The sequence below is a fragment of the Aotus nancymaae genome, unplaced genomic scaffold, assembly GCF_030222135.1.
Source record: "Aotus nancymaae isolate 86718 unplaced genomic scaffold, 86718_ANA_hifiasm-v0.15.2.pri h1tg000033l, whole genome shotgun sequence".
Taxonomy (NCBI): domain Eukaryota; kingdom Metazoa; phylum Chordata; class Mammalia; order Primates; family Aotidae; genus Aotus; species Aotus nancymaae.
Genome location: NW_026988447.1, coordinates 27,903,159 through 27,923,516, shown reverse-complemented (window position 1 = coordinate 27,923,516; position 20,358 = coordinate 27,903,159). Strand labels below are relative to the sequence as shown.

The following is a 20,358-nucleotide window of genomic DNA, read 5'->3' as shown; positions in this document are numbered from 1 at the left end:
AATATTTAAAGAGTCCTGATGTTTTAGTCACTAAAACAGTAGGTACAGATTGTAATCTGGTTTTCTAGTACATACAATAATGTTGCTCTGGCTTCCTTCTAATATGCACAAATAACCAAGATACGATATTTCTATTTCTGTTTTTTTGTTTTGTTTTGTTTTGAGATGGAGTCTCTCTCTGTCATCCAGGCTGGAGTGCAATGGCACGATCTCCACTCACTGCAACCTCTGCCTCCTGGGTTCAAGCGATTCTCCTACCTCAGCCTCCCAAATAGCTGGGATTACAGGCATGTGCCGCCACAACCTGCTAATTTTTGTATTTTTAGTAGAGATGGGGTTTCACCATGTTGGCCAGGCTAGTCTCAAACTCCTGACTTCAGGTGATCCACCCATCTCTGCCTCCCGAAGTGCTGGGATTACAGGAGTGAGCCACCACGCCCAGCTCTGATATTTCTATTTCAATTAAGAGATACAGTTAACACATACTGTCTTAGATTAATAGACTGACCAAAAATGCTACACATTTCTTCTATCTCTGAATAATACACTGGATTCTATTTAAATTCATGCCTGTAATCCTAGCACTTTGGGAGGCCAAAGCGGGAAGATCACTGTCAGGAGACCAAGACCATCCTGGCTAACTCAGTGAAACCCCATAGCTACTAAAAATACAAAAAATTAGCCTGTAGTCTTAGCTACTCAGGAGGCTAAAGAGGAGAATCATTTGAAACCGGGAGGCGGAGGTCACAGTGAGCTAAGATCACACCACTGCACTCTAGCCTGGGCAACAGAGCAAGACTCCGTCTTAAATTAAGAAAGAAAGAAAAAAAGAATGGTTGCTCTTAGCATTTATTATAAATCCCACTGAGGTGAGCCAATCTTTCTGTATCAAGTCAAATTGACATTTGGGCATTAAATTAAAATTAGGACAAATTAGAATTAGTATAAAATGACTATCAAAGTTGGTCTTAAAGACGAAGAGGGACCACAAGAAAATAAAAACACAATCTGAAGGATGTTAGAAAAAAAATGGCAAAAGCTCCCTTCTCTCTCTACCATGTATGCTTCTCTGGAGTTACCATTTATCACTGAATATAGGATTAAAAGTGGTCACAATAGGCAACTGTTGCAATCTCTCAGACTCTCAAGGACTATGAAGGCTTATAATTTGCCCAGAGTTAAGGAAATAGACATGACAGTATAAACAGCTATTTAATAAATATTTGTCTATAGTGGACATTTTCTGTATCATTTATTATGATAATTAAGTATTTTAAGACTTGGAGACCTTAGTAAATAAATTTCAGTTACTACTGCCATATGTTCATGTGTAATAGATCTTTGAGAATCCCCAACAATCCCCCTGCATTAAAAAAACAAAACTATTTTAGATATATCAAGTAGTATGACACGTGTAACACAAGAATGAATAGTTTACATACCAGGACTTCTTGAATCCCTCAAGCAGGTAGGAGATTCCATATGAAGCAGGGCTTCAGCAGCTTCAATTGTCTTATCTGTACAGTGTGCATTACTGCTATGAACTGATGCTTCCACTAGAGGAAAAATAAGTTCTACTCAATTAAAAATATACTAAACGCATAACTAAAACATATTACTAAGAAATATAATCGCTTCTGTAAGAGAAATGAAAAATAAATATAAAATAATACATGAGTAACTCTAAGCCACTGACATCCATTAGTCTAGATAAATTACTTATAGAAATAATTTGTCAAAAGCTAGTATCTATATTTTATAAAATAAATACTGATACAAAATAAATGTTGATTATAAAGTAACCAGTGATGTAAATCAGAAATTATGCACTGGGCAGTGGCTCACACCTGTAATCCCAACACTTTGAGAGGCCGAGGCAGGTGGATCACGAGGTCAGAAGTCTGAGACCAGCCTGACCAAGATGGTGAAACTCTATGTCTACTAAAAATACAAAAATTAGCCGGGTGTGGTGGCACATGTCTGTAGTCCCAGCTACTTAGGAGACTGAGGCAGGAGAATCACTTGAACCCGGGAGGCAGAGGTTGCAGTGAGCCAATGCACCACTGCACTCCAGACAATGCGCCACTGCACTCCAGGCAACACAGCAAGACTCTGTCTCCAAAAAAAAAAAAAAGAAAAAAAAAGAAAAAAAAAAGAAATTACTAAGAGGTTGGCCAGACACGGTGGCTCACACCTGTAATCCCAGCTACTCAGGAGGTTGAAGCTGGAGAATCACTTGAACCCAAGAGGTAGAGGTTGCAGTGAGCCGAGATCGTACCACTGTACTGCAGCCTGGGCGACAGAAGACTCTGTCTCAAAACAACAACAAAAAAAGAAATCTGACAAGTTTCTGAATCTTACTCAAAGGAAAACAAAGAAAGATCCTTGAAATTTGAACTCTGCATCAATTTTAGGCCAATACTAATTTGTAGGATGGGAAGGGGTAGGGAGAGGCTGGTTGCAGATTAACAATCCTAGAAGCCAATTATATATCTTGATGCATTGCCACTAAAGCCAGCAGTAACTCTAAGCCATTGATATCTATTAGTCTACATACATTACTTACAGAAATACATGAGTAACTCTAAGCTATTGATATCCATTAGTCTATATAAACTACTTACAAAAATAATTTTTAAAAAGCTAGTATCTACATTTTATAACATAAATACTGGTATAAAATGAATACTGATTATAAAGTAACCAATGATGTAAATCAGAAATTACAGGCCAGGTATGGTGGCTCACATCTGTAATCCCAGCACTTTGGGAGGCAAAAAAATTTTATTAATACATCATTAAGATAAAATCTATTTTATTACCTTAATTTTATATATATTTATTATTCTTTTTTTTTTTGAGACAGAGTTTCGCTCTGGTTACCCAGGCTGGAGTGCAATGGCGCGATCTCGGCTCACCACAACCTTTGCCTCCTGGGTTCAGGCAATTCTCCTGCCTCAACCTCCTGAGTAGCTGGGATTACAGGCACGCACCACCATGCCCGACTAATTTTTTGTAATTTTAGTAGAGACGGGGTTTCACCATGTTGACCAGGATGGTCTCGATCTCTTGACCTCGTGATCCACCCGCCTCGGCCTCCCAAAGTGCTGGGATTACAGGCGTGAGCCACTGCACCCAGCCTAATAATATATTAATTTCACATAACCTAGCAGAATCATGCTGAGTTAATTTAATCAATTAATTCAGTTCTTAGAGACCCTCTTGAGTGACTTGAGTACAGTAAGCCCTCCATATCTAAGAGTTCCACATCAGCAGATTCAACCAACCTCAGATTGAAAATACTGCGGGGGAGGGGAGGCAATAAAAAATAATACAACAATTAAAAACACAATGTAAATACTACAGCATTTTGTATAAGGGACTTGATTGAGCATCTTAGGATTTCAGTATCTGCCAGGTGGAGGAGGCATCCTGGAACCAATACCCCAGGTATGCTGAGGAGCAACTGTACTCTTGAGGCAGGGCTGCCTAGAGATGGATAGCAACATGCATTAGATTTACTGCCAGAATACTTGGGAAATTTCTTTACAATTAACCTTGCTCTCTTCAGAGCCTCAATGGGTTTTAACCTAAGACTTTTTCTTAAAGAGTTTATTCTTCCCATGAAGCCTTCAAATTCTACTACCCTTTGTATCTTTCTTCTAGCATTTCCTTTATGCTTTGCTGATTATGCTACTTGTAAAACAATGTGTATAGCAATGGTTTGGGCTTTCAGGTCCAACAGCTTGGGTTCTAATTTCTGCCACTTACTTCTGTTACCTGAGGTAAGCAACTTAATCTCTCTTAAACTTCAATTTCTTCTTTCATAGAGCAGAAATATGGTAATTTCTTACCATTTCTGTAAGATTATAAACACCTTGAGGTCTTGGGGCGGCGGGGGGCTATCTTAACCCATCTTTACATACGCCATGGTTCCCAACATAGACTTTTCAGAGTAGACACGCAGTTTTTTTTTCTTTTTTGTTTTGAGAGGGAGTCTCTCTGTTGTCTGGGGTGGAGTGCAATGGCATGATCTCAGCTCACTGCAAACTGCACCTCCCAGGTTCAAACGATTCTCCTGTTTCAGCCTCTTGTGCAGCTGGGGCTATAGGCACAGGCCACCATGCTTGGCTAATTTTTGTATTTTTAGTAGAGACAGGTTTCACCATGTTGGCCAGGCTGGTCTCAAACTCCTGACCTCAGGTGATCTACCCGCCTTGGCCTCCCAAAGTGCTGAGATTACAGGCGTGAGCCACCACACTGGGCAGGTATTTCTCTTATGTAGTGAATTAAGGACAACCCACTGACCTCACAGGAAAATCAGCAATTCAAGAACAAATTTTATTATCTTAAAAATATATTAATTGCACATCCTGACTTAAAACACTCAATAGTTAACTTGGTAAGAGATTCTGAAACATGAATATTTAAGAGCCTCTAACTTGACAGATTTTTTCAAGATGTCCCCTAAAGGAACTAAAAGTAAATGTTTATACAAATTTCATAAAGTCATATTACAAATTCATAAGCACTACACACTAACAGTATGAATCTTTTAAAACTGTTTCCAGGAAACTTTTAATTGGGGGAAAAAATCCAGTTAGTCTCAAAGTTCCCTAAATGCTAAAGCCTCAGTCTGAAACAACAGTCATTTGGAGAGCATTTATTTTAAAAATCCAATGACTGTTTTACCACCTGTTGCACATCATCCACAAGGTACTGGGTCTCTCCAGTTGCTCTTTCCATTTATGGAAATCTGTTCAAAGCTAAATGGTTCCAGAGAGGCAGCCAAACCTCTACGTAAATCTATCTTTAGGTGACCCTGCTTACTCTCTTATCTGCAGCTTCACTGAAGCAAAGGATTCAGTCAGCCTGTGTAGCTCAACTTTAAGAAAACCTAGCATTATTAAGTATAAGATACGTCATTATTCTCAAATTTTTTTTCAAAGTACCTCCCTACAATACTCACATACACTAAGAAAAAAAAACCTTGAAAAAATCCTCCAGTTTTTAAAATGTATTCTAGAAAGCATTCTCTTTAAAGTTTGCTTGTGTTGCAATTTAGCTGTTGTCTTAGGTGCTATTAATAAACTATTCTGGGTAAACTAATTCCTTATGTAATTGTATTAAGACATACCGTAAAAACTTTACCATATTAAAATCAGAGTCTCAAGTATTTAATAATAATACAGCAAAAGAATTTTACCAGATTTTTAAATGTCTTAAGTTATAAACAGAATGAAATTTGTCTAACAGTCACATATTACATGCCCTGACTTCTTACACAGTTTGAGGCACATTTTCAAAACCATGATTTTGTGTTATTAAACTTGGTATGTCAGTGGAAATTACTTCTTCAAGGTATATATTCTTGCACATATTTCTGACCTCAACTTCCCCTTCCCCCCTAAAATTCAACATATTATATCTCAGAAATATTTTATATTTACAGAGTAAAATACACTTACTTAGAAAATGTATTCATTTAGGATGAGAACATAAACTATGCATAACTTATCTATGAAGTATCAGCCAGAAGATCTAATTAATACTCTGTACAATTGACAAATAGCTGCTGACATTTACCAAGTGCCCGGGCCCTGTGCTATAAACTTGACTCAAGTGTGAACAGATCTCTGGCCTCATGAAGCTTATAGTACTATAGATTAAGTATCCTTACCCAAAATGCTTAGGACCAGAAGTGTTTCAGATTTCGAATTGAAAAAAAAAAAATCTGCACTATATACTTCCAGTTGAATATCCCAAATCTAAAAATCCAAAATGCTTTAATGAGCATTTCCTTTGAGTGTCACATCAGTGCTCAAAGTTTTGGATTTTAGAAAGCTCATTCTACAGTTCAGAGCATCAAAAATATAAATGGAAGATATGGGCCGGGCGCGGTGGCTCAAGCCTGTAATCCCAGCACTTTGGGAGGCCGAGGCGGGCGGATCACGAGGTCAAGAGATCGAGACCATCCTGGTCAACATGGTGAAACCCCGTCTCTACTAAAAATACAAAAAATTAGTTGGGCATGGTGGTGTGTGCCTGTAATCCCAGCTACTAAGGAGGCTGAAGCAGGAGAATGCCTGAACCCAGGAGGCGGAGGTTGCGGTGAGCCGAGATCGCGCCATTGCACTCCAGCCTGGGTAACAAGAGCGAAACTCCGTCTCAAAAAAATAAATAAATAAAAATAAATAAATGGAAGATATTTCAAAACTAAATAAAAATGTAAAATCAGTCAGGTATGCCTCACACCTGTAATCCCAGCACTTTGGGAGGCCGAGCGGGCAGATCACAAGGTCAGGAGTTCAAGACCATCCTGGCCAACATGGTGAAATCCCATCTCTACTTAAAATACAGAAAATTAGCTGGGCGTGGTGGTGGCACATGCTTGTAATCCCAGCTACTCGGGAAGCTGAGGCAGGAAAATCGCTTGAACCCAGGAGGCAGAAGTTGCAGTGAGCAGAGATCGCACCACTGCATTCCAGCCCTGGTGACAGAGTGAGATTCCATCTCAAAAAAAAAAAAAAAAAAAAAAAAAAAAAAAAGTTAAAGTTACTCTGTAAGTTAAAGCATGTTAAGAGAATCACAGATTACTTTTTTGTTGTTAATTTTACCTCTTGTCATTTTTATTTACTAAATGAAATAATGCAAAACACAAAAAATCTAAGAGCCTGTTCTCAGATGAATTTAAAATAATGTATTAATGCCAGTGTCCAAAACTTAATACACTTCATAAAAGTGAGCACTATCTTTTTATTTTTGCTTACATATAAGTCAAGTAGTTTCTGATAAGAGAAATTTAAGAAATATTTCTACTTGTTTCTGTAATTTAAAAAAATCGATATTTTGTTCAGATCAATAATTCAAATAAAATTTCAACTAAAATTCTGCACATTTCTTAAGAATAAGCATGAATTTAACAGTGTTGTGCAATCAAAATAAGCAAGCTACAAGCAAGGGCTAAAAAGTAGAATTCCTTATCTCTTACTTAAAACTTGACGTACTGGTCTCTTTCTGTATCTGTCTATGAAATTTATGAAAGGAAAAAATAACTCATTTTGAAAATTAAAAACAGTGAAGCTAAAAGTAGTCTGACAGGTACCATTTTTTAGTTCCCACTGGTAGTGGGTATTGCTGGTCAATCCCTCTTGAAATAAATTTCAAGGATTGTTTACTTTTTATTACAGTACCAAAAACAATATTTGCTTGTACCCTCATTTACTGTTGGTAAATATCTTCTTGTTCCTTTTCTATCCTTCTAATCAACTGGTGTTTGTATGGTACTGTAGACTATTCCAGACTCACTCAACAGCTGTTACAAAATACCAAACTTGGTAATTAAGTCTGACAAGAGGCATACCTCTCAGCTTTGCATAAGAGAATGCTGGCAATGGATCTAGTTCATAAAAATGTTCTCAAGTCAAAAATAAAATTTAGTAGCAACTTAGTTTGAGAGCAGAGAAAAAAAATTGGAAAACACTCATTAGGTGATAATGGTATTCCCCTACAAGCAACAGTATAAACTAAGGTCTTCACTCAACTACAGCACCTGATTTATCACTACTTATCCTCTGATGCCCCAAAGCTGTATTAGTAATAGGTATATGAAGAATACAAATGAATGCATTGAAAAGGGAGAAAAGGTAATTAAAGGTCTGGAATACTTCATCTTTACCTTCTCCCCCCCACATTCGCCCCCAACCTTTTAATAAATCTACTTCTGTTTTAAAGCATAAAATGGAAAAAGAATGGCAATTCTTTTCTTTTCTTTTTTTTTTTTAAACACTCTGAGGGGGAGAGTGAACTGCCCTGTGCAAGATGAGAGCAGCTGGAAATTATTTTCTAAACCAGAGTTGTCTGACAAAAATAAAAGCCACATATACTTTTAAATTTTCCAGTAGCCACATTTGTAAAAGCACAAAGGTGAAATACCTTTATTAAACCTAGTACATTCAAAATATTTTTATTTCAATGTGTAATCAATATAAAGAAGTTTTCCACTGCTTGTTTTTAAATTTAAATTAACTAAAATTAAAAAGTCAGTTTCTTAGCTAAATTTTAAGTATTCAGATACTAGTGGCTACCATACAGTACACACCTAAATAATGCTGTAATTCAGCTATTCTCAAACCTTTTTCTATCAGAGGACACTTCTGCACTCAAAATATTGAAGACCTCAAAGATATTTTATCTATAAATATTTATCATATTTGAAATTACAAAGAAAACTTCAAAATTATTAATTCATTTAAAATAATAAACGCATTACTGTAAACAATTTTTTTAATGAAAAATAACCTTTTTGAGACAAGGTCTTGCTCAGTTGCTCAGGCTGGAATGCAGTGGCTTGATCACGGTTTACTGTAGGTTATACCTCCTGGGTGTGATCCCCCCACCTCAGCCTCTCAAGTAGCTGGAAACACAGGCACGCACCAGCACACCTGGGTAATTTTTAAATTTTTTTGTAGAGATGGGGTCTCACTATGTTGCCCAGGCTGGTCTCAAACTCCTGGACTCAAGAGATCCTCCTGCCTTGGCCTCCCAAAGTGCTGGGATAACAGGCATGAATCACTATGTAACTTTAAAAAAAAAAAAGTGAGTAGCTTTGTTTTTTACATTTTTGCAGATCTTATTATACTTGATTTAACAGAAGGCAGTTGGAGTCTCCTTCCTCTTTCATTCCATCTACTGGAATATCCCATCACATAGCTCCTAATTCCTCTGTATACTTGTGAAAGTGAAAAGGCAAATAATGTCTTAAAAACAGTTTTGTCTTTACAGATCCTGTGAAAGGCTCTTGGGACTCCCAGAATCCAGGTCAGAGAGTTTGTTTTTTGCAAAGCACAGCTGTAATTCATCATCAACTGTAATTAATAACAACCGAATTCTATTCTCATGCTTGTATAAATTTTAGCTTCTAAACATAAACATCAGTGTGTAGATGAAAAATTATGAATCCAGGCCAGGCATGGTAGCTCACCCCTATCATCCCAGCACTTTGGGAGGCCGAGGTGGGCGGATCACGTGAGGTCAGGAGTTGAAGACCAACCCTGGCCAACATGGTAAAACCCCATTTCTACTAAAAATACAAAAATTAGTCGGGTGTGGTGGCTCACGCCTGTAATCCCAGCTACTTGGGAGGCTGAGGTGGAAGAATCACTTGAACCTGGGAGGCAGAGGTTGCAGTGGGCCAAGATTGCACCACTGCACTCCAAATTGGGCAACAGTGAGACTCTGTCTCAAAAGAAAGAAAAGAAAGAAAAGAAAGAAAAGAAGGAAGGAAGGAAGGAAGGAAGGAAATAAATTATGATTCTAGAAGCAAAACAGTATTTGTCTACTCACAGATAAAAAAGTTTTTTAAAAGCTTTCCTAAGCATTTCTTTGCATCCTTTTGAACATTTTGCTACAGATGACACGAGGAATCATTTTAAACAATTATCAAACATGAGGAATTATTTTAAATAGTTATCGAGAACATTCTGCTGTCTGCCCTTCTCCACCAACCAAAATGGTTTCTAAAAGAAAATGTTTTATGTTGAATGATTCTGATTGGCTATTTACACACTGATTAATGTTACCGAGTAACTCAGTTTTTATATGAATTTTAGTATCAATGCTGCAATGAATTGTGAAGGGTAATTTCTTAAATTCATTTTCAAATGAGCTTTTTAAAAAGAAAGTTAGTGCCATTCCTTGAGTTTCATTTTAATGCATCTGTTCACATAGTGCTTTTAACTTCTTTTCATACTGCTAAATTTTTTTCAATTTGATCTTTTCAAGATTGAGACTACATATGCCAATTTACAGTAAATCAGAAATGAGATTTTCAATTTCACAGGGAACTTTAAAATAGATTTGTTTTGTCAATAAAATATTTAGGCTAAATTTCCAGAAAAAAATTTCACCTTCATTTAATAACTGCATTGTTGATCAAAATTTCTGGTTACCTTATTTCTCAAATGTTAAAAAAAAGAAAAAAGAAAAGGAAAATGTCAAGGAAGGTATACTTGAGAATAAGACAGAAATCTTTCAGAAAATCTAGATAGTATACATACGCAATACTTTCACATAAATATTAGGAACGTAACAATGCTAGACATTTGTTTTTCCTATATTTAAGCTATATACACTAGAAGTGAGCCTAATTTATTAAACTATATTACAGACTTAAACATATAAACAGCCTCAAGTTCCAATTTGTCACACATTTTTATTTTCAAAGACTGGATAAAAGAAATTAACCTCCCCATTACATAAGGAACTTAAAGACTTATTCACTCACATGGTGTAATATTAAAAAAAAAAAAATCCAAGGAGAAGCCTTACGCTTCCATTAAATATTTCTGAGCCACTTACTTTAGAGCTTTAAAAGTCATTAGGGATCATCTAGTCAACCTTGTCCTCTTAAAGAAAATGAAGCCCTAAAGAGGTTAAGTCACTAGCTAGTTTAGTGACAGCTAGATATAGATCCTCAACTCTTCAGGGTCAAGGCTCGTTCTCATATATCATATTGTCCAGGAAAGTTTTATAAAGTATGTTGAGTTTTTACAACAAACGTATTTTGTAACATGACAGTGAGTTTTAATAAACAAGCTTATTTATTTCATCCTTTACTCAAACTCCTCCAATAGCATGAATTATATAGCTAAAGAAATGCATACATGATACTTAACATCTCTAAAGGAAGAAAATAAAAGCAAAAGTATATTAGCTTGACACGTACCTTAACATGTAGCAATAGTGATAATATTAAGTGCTATATTCTTGCTTAGAAACAAGTTATGCTGACAATAAACCTAAAGCTGACCTTCTCTCAAAGTTTTATAAATATCATTCTACACTAATCACCAACCCATTATAGCAATCATTGTAGCTATTTTTTACATGTATACATTAAACAGATTTTCACCTATCTCCCCAGATTGTAAAATCTTGTGAGGAAGAATTCTCTCTCACACTTGATGACTTCCCTCAAGGAGATAAAAAGGTATTCTGCCCATTATACAAGTACAAACTTTGGAAACATTATCCTACCAATGTTATTGAAAACTGGCAGCAATAAAAATTTAGAATTATGAATCCTAATCTTCTGGGCCATCTTTCCTCCCAAACTTTTAAGACACTGAATAAACCTTGGGTAAATGAGCAAACCTCTCTCAAGTTTCCTTCTAAAATAAGGCTTGTAAGGGAGCTTCAGATTACATGAACATGACTGGTGAAATAATTTGAAAATAATTGTATGTAAAAGATATTCTTTACAAAACATTATGATCATAAACTTTAAGATTCGTACATAGTACAGAAATGCAGTAGAGCCAGAAAACAACATTTAACTTTTTAAAAATCTCTTCATTAAAAGAAGACAAAACTTTTGTCTTTTCAAACCAAAGACAGTCTTTTATATATATACACATATACACTCCAAGCAAACTATCTACAGGCCATATTCAGTTTTGCTGGTAATTCCAAAAGCTTATGAAAAAAATAGTTTACAATGGCAAAGGTAAGCCCTTCTACCTTTACAGTATTTTTCAAAGTTTTGATGCAAAGGCATTCTAAGGTTCTTTTTGAATATTCGCAGCTACTGGAAACATTATCTGTTGAACTTTACATATTCAATATTCACAGAAATATCATTGACCCAACAACTCCACATATCATTAGTGCCAATAATATAAAGCCAAAAATTCCATCCCTTAATTCATATTGTAGTTACGGATAATATATACAAGGAATCAAGTTCTCATTGTGCTTTCTTACTAAAACTTAAGTTCTTGTTCTGACCAAAAAGCAACTGTCAAACACCTGGCGCTTTAATCACTACTCAGTAAACTCTATTTTCCTTTGGGACCTCTGAAATGCATATTGTTACATTTTATAGACTAAAAGACTGGTCACCACTGTGTGGTATTCAATACATACGATTGTATATTATTCCAGATTTTGTTTGAACCTAGAACACTTCCGTTAAATTTAAGAGATACACGTGTGTTCATTATTTCCCCCAGTCGAACTGAATCACAGAGTTTTGCCAGGCAAACTACTAATTTCAAGCCCCTTACCTAAAAACAATGGATGGAAGAGTGTAAGATCTTTTACAGAATTAAGGTTCGCTGAATATTTCTCATCTTCCAATTCCCATCCATGGCAATATGAAATAGGAACAGGGAAGAGGAACATGTATGCTTACTATTACAGTGAGCAAACAGTAGTCAATTTAAGCAGTGCTACATCGATCCAGGGCCCTGACTGCCCAGTCTGCTATTAAGCAAAGCTTTTTTCTATGTAACTTAAGTCCGTGCCCTTCCGCTGCAGCAGTGGCGCTGCACATCCCCCACCCCTGCGGCCACTTCCGTGTTTACACTCCTCTTCCCTCCAATTCCATGCGTACATTGTCAGCTTCACTCCCGCCCAATCTTCATTGGCCCAGCGCAGGCCCATAGTCCCGCCCCCAGAAATCAACGTTCTTATTTGGAACATCTCAGAGAGCAGATTGGAACCAGAGGCCTGTCAATCCCGTCCGTTCTGTCCTTTCGGAGGCGCTTCCGCTGTGGTGGGAGGTTTGGGGGGGAGGGAGAAAGGGGGCAATTCCATGCTGAGACTTCCCTAGGGCCATGACTCCCTCCCTCCCTCCTCGCTCCTTTACATTCACCCACTGTTGACAAAAATAAACGTTCTTCTCTGACGCCTTAACCCTCCAAGTCAGGGGTACAAATATATTCGGTGTTCTTCCCATTCTCCCCCCTAAAAAAAAAACCCACGAGGGAAGGGGCATAAACCTAGTTTCCTCACAGCCATCCATTAAATGAGCAAAGGGAGGCGGGCCCCTGAAACATCATCCCGGTTACTCAATATTATTAAGTGATCCTGTCCAGAACCGTTACTCCTGAGACTGCATAAGGTGGGAATGTGTGGAGGAGGGAGGGTCAGAGCATTTTTTTTTTTTTTTTTTTTTGGCGGGTATCGGTCCACCGGACATCGCCCCGGGCTGCCTGGTCCATGCGGAAGTCATGGAATTGTGGACGAAGTCTGAAGGGAGAACCCGGCGGGGGTGGCGAGCGCTCCCCGAAGAAGCCCGCCGCCCCCGACCGCGGGCAGCAGCGGCCTCTCCGGCCAGACAGCGTGGCAGGCGCAGCCGAGAGACAACAGCCTCACTCACTTCCTGGTTCCTCAGCAACTGGGGTGAAGCGCACAACTCCTCCGCCCCCGAGTCCCCAACTTAACCGCGGCTCCGTTCTCCAGCACCCACTGCCAGCGCTCAGCGCTGCAGCTGCTGCTGCTGCTGCTGCTCGTCGAACCCACCATGAAGCGACAGCGCCGGATTCGAGGCAGGTTACTCTCCAAGGTGATCACTTCCTGATTCGTCGCCTCCATTACTTCATTCACTCCCCCCTTTCCCCCAGCCGCCCTAGTGACTGTGAGGTGGACACTGTATCCCCAGCACAGACTGCTACAGGGGAGTCACCTCGCCTTCTGTGCACCCCGTCTCTTGCTGCACCGATGCACGGGAGAAAAGTTCCCCTGTCCTTACCGGCCCGGATGAGCAGATCCAGCTGGTTCGTGGGTCCCTCATGCAGAGACGTCGCCATGTTTATCCCGGGGCTGGAGCTGCTGCTTCACATTGACTTACACCGTGAGCAGCGGCAGCAGGGGAGGAGGCGGAACCCGCGGCCGGAGACACACGCCGTGCGACCGACACACACTCACGCACTCGCACACACTCCGACGCCCGGATCCTTGCGCGTCCTCCGACAGGAAGCCGAGGCCGGCCCGCCTCCCGCCGCCGGGCTGAGAAACCCCACCACCTAACGGCAGGGCAGGGGCGGCGGCGGCGGCGGCGGCGGCTGTGGCGGCCGCCCCAGCTGGCAACGCGATCCTTCCGCCCCGCGCCCAGACAGGAAGTCCCGGACGCCCGCTCTAGAGAGCGGCCGCAGCCCCCGGCGAGAAAGACACCTGAGGCTGGGAAACCGCTCCCGGAGCCGCGCGAGGACACAGCCCCTCGGCAGGAAGAGGCACATTTCACGCTCTGCGGAAGAAAAGTCTGCAATTGTCCCCCCTCTGGAAAAGAGCCATTAATCATATTTTCTTCCTGGAAGCAATCTAATACCTAGTCCTGCAGCTGCAAATAAAGGTGGCTATTTAACTTCTTTTGGCTTTTTCAAACCTTATGCAACATGTAACCAGTTCACTTGAAACATCTGCACTTTTAACACAGGAAAACCAACAAAAAAGTCATACCTAGAACATATTCTGAAAACATTACTTGAAAAGTAAAGAGCTTCCAACTACTTTCTGAGACCAACTTCGTCCTTTTCCGTTTACAGAAGTGTCAAAGAGCACATTAAACAGGTTATTTAGTAAACAGAACACAGCAACCTCTGGAGATTAGACTCCCCCAATATGCTAATCATGAAATTCATGTACCCTTTCATTTCTGTTTGGTTCATTTGACAATAAATTTATATTGTCATTTACTTAAAAAAATCATTCTTGCTAGAAACTAACTTTATTACAAATACATATTAAAATACAATGGACAAGGGAGATAACTGCAGGTTTAGTGACTATAAATTTACTGAACACAGGAAATCAAACCAATATAATGATGAACGACGCTTCATTAAAATATTTCCCTGGTTTCAGAATTTCATAATATACACATTGTTTGAAACAAAGAGTTATCCTAAAGTTGTTTGCACACAAAACTTACATAAAGGAACAGTGCCTCCTACAGAGTAAGTGCTCAGTATTTGCTGAATAAACAAAAAGATTTGGCAGTTAAAATTTAAAATAACAAGGTGACAATTTTTATGATCTGAATTAACTGTGTAAGTCTAGAGAAAAGTTTTCAGTGGTAATATTAATTCGGTATCATTTTATAAAAACTTGCTCAACATGAGTGCAGCATCAGAATGGATTTACATAGCCCATGATTATTTTTTTCATTTCTCCTAATTATCTTTATTCTCTTGGTCCTTTTCCCCTACGCCATCACCATGATGCTCACTCTCCCAAGAAAGAACCTACATGCTATTTCCAAAGTACAACTTATTTTTAAATAAGGATCTCTTTCTTAAATTAGGTAAACCTGCCATGTATGGGACAAAATGAACTACATGGTAGCTTTTATATTTTATTGCCAATCAATTTAAAGTAAGCGTCATCCTTAACAGGGCATGGTGGTGGGCCTGTGCACCTACTGACTCAAGTCTGAGGCGGGCCGTTTTCTTGAGCCCAGGAGTTTGAGGTTGCAGAGAGCTGTGATTGCACCACTGCACTCCAGCTAGTTATTTGAGAACCACAGCGTTAGTCCACTCCTTCACTTTATATATCGGGAAACTGAGGCCCCAAGAAGTTCAATAACAACAAAGGTTACAAAGTATCTTACTACTTCAAGGTTAGAAATCCGAACAAAACAGTCTTTATAAAATTTAGAAGTTATAAAAAGATGAAAAGTTAAATCCATTTTAGTACTATTTATGGTATTAAAAGCTGCAAAATGGTCGATTTTCTTTTTAATGTCAAAGGTAAAGCAATGAAAAGAGAAAAATGAAAGAAAAAAATTTTGAGAAGTGAATCATGAGAGAATAGGAAGAAACACGTAAGTTTTTCTCATACAACTAAACAATGAATTTCAAAATTGGTATCTTGCACATGTTTAGGGGAAAGTAGGGTTAAGAAAACTATAAGAAAAATATGTCTGTGAACAAGCTGGAATCACATAATTTAGCAGCACCAAGTAAAGCTTGGTCTGTCAACATCAGAAAAGAGACAATAGTTACAGAAGTGCAGTGTACAGATATACAAAGAAAAAAGATGAATTATTTCATATACTTTATACTACTGTTTAAATGTCTATTTGAACTTTTTTTCTTTTTTTGAGACAGAGTCTCAATCTGTCACCCAGGCTGGAGTGCAGTGGCAGGATCTAGGCTCACTGCAACCTCCGCCTCCTGGGTTCAAGCGATTCTCCTGCCTCAGCCTCCTGAGTAGCTGGGATTACAGGCGCCCGCCACCACACCCGGCTAATTTTTGTATTTTTAGTAGAGATGGGATTTCACCGTGTTGGTCAGGCTGGTCTTGAACTCCTGATCTCGTGATCCACCCACCTCCGCCTCCCAAAGTACTGCGATTATAGGTGTGAGCCACTGCGCCCGGCCTGAGCTTTTTATATTACTGATTTATTTAATAGTCAGGTTTTATAAAATATTATTAAAATGAAGATATTTGAACTCATAGTCATAAACTCATTCATTTATTCAACAAATTATTATCCAGTACTTACTTTGAGCAAGTTTCTGTTGTAGGTACTTATTAAACTGGTAGCACTAAATTACGTAGGAAAAAATTAAGCCTTCTCAATTCACACAGAACCCACCACCCACCAAGGGTGAAAGTCTTAGAGACAATATGATACATAAGACTGCTTATATATGAAATTAAATGATGAGCATATACAGTGGGTATAACTACCACCAAAGGATGTTAAATTATTTATAATTATAAAAGCCTTCATAAAGCATAAATTTTTAATACAGGTTCAAAGAGGCAAATTTTTGTTAATGAAATGTGTTTTTTTCCTGAGGGAAAGGACTATAGCTAATTTTAGATTCTCAGAGGATCGTAACTCCTAAAAGTAATTTTATTGTTAAGTCCTTCTGTCATATGTACAACAGCATTCATTTTGAGGCATAAACCATGAAAATCTTCTGATGAGTAAGGGTCCTGTATGTACTGTTTTTGTTATATGCTTAGCTTAGATGTGATCTGAATTAGGTTCATGTTTTTTGCATTTTAACTTATCCCTGGGCCAGACTCTCCTTGAGACTTATTGATTCTTCACTTTATGATTTATACTAGACAAACTATTCCATCAAATTCTTAGCAACCACTCTTAGAAGACTGTCAGCTAAGTATTGCAATTAGTCATTCATTCATTCATTTACAGAAACAGGGTCTCACTATTTTATCAAGGGTAGTCCTGTATTCCTGCCTCAAGCAATCCTCCTGCCTTGGCCTCCCATAATGTTGGGACTACAGGCATGATCCACTGTAATCCCAGCCCTGCAGCTAGTCTCTTCTAATGGATGTTAGACAAACAACATTTTTAAACAGCATCTATTAAGCACCCATACGTACGTGAGTTAAAATAGTTAATGATCTCTATAGTTTAAACAACATTTATGGACAACTGATTTCAAGGGTTTCAGTTCTTTTTGTATTTTTTTATTTTTATTTTTTGGGATGGAATCTCACTCTGTCACCCAGACTGGGGTGCAGTGGCACAATCTTGACTCACTGTAACCTCAGCCTCCCAGGTTCAAGCAGTTCTCCTGCCTCAGCCTCCTGAGTAGCTGGGATTACAGACATGAGCCACCATGCCTGGCAAGTTCTTTATTCTCATCAGAGAATATGTAGTATCTTGACTATACTGGAAAAAAAAAATTTTGCAGTTCTTGAGAACCTTTACAAGGGCCCATATATGATTCTTGTTTAGCATGTTTATGAAAAATTGTAGGCCGGGTGCCGTGGCTCACGCCTGTAATCCCAGCACTTTGGGAGGCCAAGGCAGGTGGATCACCTGAAGTTGGGAGTTTGAGGCCAGCCTGGCCAACATGGTGACAACCTGTCTCTACTAAAAATACAAAGATTAGCTGGGTGTGGTAGCACATGCCTGTAGTCCCAGCTACTCGAGAGGCTGAGGCAGGAGAATCACTTGAACCCAGGAGACAGAGGTTGCAGTGAGCCAAGATCACGCTATTGCACTTCAGCCTAGGAGACAGAGCAAGACTCTGTCTAAAAAAAAATGAAAGAAAAATTTTCCAATGAAAATTTTAACAGAAATATACTAGTCAAATGTCATTTAGTTACAAAGTGAATATTTAGATTAACTAATTTCTTCCTCTCTTACAATACTTTCTGAACTCTACCCATTGAAAAATTCTTCAAATGTCAATGCTAAATTTTTTTTCTTTTTTTTTTTTTGGGATGGAGTCTCACTCTGTCGCCCAGGCTGGAGTGCAGTGGTGCAATCTCGGTTCACTGCAACCTCCGCCTCCAGGGTTCAAGCGCTTCTCCTGTCTCAGCCTCCCATGTAGCTGAGATTACAGGCACATTCACGCCCGGCTAATTTTTTGTATTTTCAGTAGAGATGGGGTTTCACAGTGTTAGCCAGGATGGTCTAGATCCCCTGTCCTTGTGATCTGCCTGCCTCGGCCTCCCAAAGTGCTGGGATTAGAGGCATGAGCCACCGCGCCCAGCAATACTGAGTTTTTAATTGCCAAATCCAGTGACCTCTTCTCAGTCTCCATCTTACTGCTTCTCCAAACAAGTATTGTTGACTACCCCTTTATTGAAATCCTTCCCTTCGTTTGATTTTCATGATAGTAAACTTTGTTTCTTCCTATTTCTTTTCAGTTGTCTTCACCCACTTCTACACAACTGTTAAATGTGACTGTTCACCCAAAGTGTGCTCCTTAACCACCTTCTCTCTTCATTCTCCACTCTCTCTCCACAGTGGTATTATCCACCCCACACCTAGGACTTTCAATAGTGTTTCTATACTAATTCAAAAATCAGCATTATCAGGTCTTGATTTACTTTTTTTAAAAAAATATATAGGTCCTAATTTCCAATTGTATGATACATCTCTACTTGAATAACCAATTGGCACCTAAAGCTCTTTTATCTACAGATTTCATTTATTTACTCTATCAATAATCATCATCTTCCCAGGTTAGAAATCTTAGTTGTCTGTGTTCCTAATTTAAGAACTCATCTCTTAAACATTTTTAGGGGGATTTAAACATACAGGAAATTACTAAAAATAATGTAACACAGTCATATCCCCTTCTCAACCAGAACCTACAACTACTCATTTATGCTGTAAGATTGTTCTCCCCCTAAGAAATAACATGTAACAGATGAAGATAATATCTTTGAATATGACCCCCCAGGCCCCATTCCAACTCTCCAGAGAAGCCGCTATCATGAGTTTAGTGTATATTCTTCCATTCTATTTTTTTTTTTTTTTTTTTTTTAAGACAGAGTTTCACTCGTTACCCAGGCTAGAGTGCAATTGCGCGATCTCGGCTCACCGCAACCTCCGCCTCCTGGGTTCAGGCAATTCTCCTGCCTCAGCCTCCTGAGTAGCTGGGATTACAAGCATGCGCCACTATGCCCAGCTAATTTTTTGTATTTTCAGTAGAGACGGGGTTTCACCATCTCTTGACCTCATGGTCCACCCGCCTCGGCCTCCCAAAGTGCTTGGATTACAGGCTTGAGCCACCGCGCCCGGCCATCCATTCTATTTTTTATGCTTTTACATGTGTATATGTTTACATATGTATGTATGTGTTTGTGTATGTATCCCTGAACGACATTATAGTATTATTTTACATGCTCTGGGTACATAAATGGCATTAAACTATATATGCCATTCTAAATGTATTTTTTATCATTCAAGATTTATATTCCATCCATGTCAGTATAAGTAAATATAGCTATGCTTTTTTCTTTTTCTGTTTTTTCCGACCGAGTCTTGCTTTGTTTCCCAGGCTGGAGTGCAGTGGCACGATCTCGGCTCACTGCAACCTCTGCCTCCTGACTTCAAGCAATTCTCCTGCCTCAGCTTCCCGAGTAGCTGGGACTACAGGTGCCTGCCACCACACTCAGCTAATTTTTGTATTTTTAGTAGAAATGGGGTTTCACTATATTGGCCAGGCTGGTCTCTCCTGATCTTATGATCCGCCTGCCTAGCACTGGGATTACAAGCATCAGCCACCATGCCCGGCCTTAGCTATGCTTTTTAAATGCTACAAAGTATTCCACTGCAAGCATTTACCCCATTTTATTCATCACATTAATAGTTATTCATCACATTATCTAATAAAGTTATTCATCACATTAGCAAACGATTTCCATTTCTAACTTTTATAAATAATTCTGCAAAAAAATTATGTTTTCTTAACCATGTAAGCTAGAGTCTCTCCACATCATATACCTACACACAGAATTTCTAGGTCATAAAATAAGTATTTTCTTTTTCGGTATGGGTCTCGCTCTGTCACTGAGGCTAGAGAACAGTGGCATGACCATAATTCACTGCACCCTTGAACTCCTGGGCTCAAGTGACCCTCCACCACTGCCTCTTAAGTAGCTAGGACTACAGTCCTATACCATGCCTGGCTAATTTTTTTTTTTTTTAAAGATGGGGTTTCACCATGTTGGCCAGGCTGGTCGCAAACTCCTGACCTCAGTGATTCACCTGCCTCAGCCTCCTAAAGTGCTGGGATTATAGGCATGAGCCACCGCACCCAGCACTGGCTAATTTTCCAAAATAATTTTAGAGACAAG

The 20,358-nt window shown here is 39.0% G+C and overlaps 1 protein-coding gene across 15 annotated transcripts in view; it reads right to left on the bottom strand.

Moving 5' to 3' along the window:
• The window catches only part of ELF2 (E74 like ETS transcription factor 2), a 152,885-nt gene that overhangs the window by 39,763 nt on the left and 92,764 nt on the right, over nucleotides 1–20,358 (bottom strand). For 10 of the 15 annotated variants that reach the window (XR_010345377.1, XR_010345376.1, XM_064383864.1 and 7 more), the window contains one exon: nucleotides 1,443–1,556. Coding sequence is in view for 13 of the 15 variants with exons in the window: in XM_064383864.1 (XP_064239934.1) it covers nucleotides 1,443–1,556 (114 nt within the window). In the remaining 2 variants the exon portion in view is untranslated. Of the gene's footprint in view, nucleotides 1–1,442; nucleotides 1,557–12,065; nucleotides 12,857–13,534; nucleotides 13,735–20,358 lie in introns of those variants that run through there. The other 5 variants (XM_064383871.1, XM_064383872.1, XM_064383869.1 and 2 more) reach the window with 3 other exon arrangements.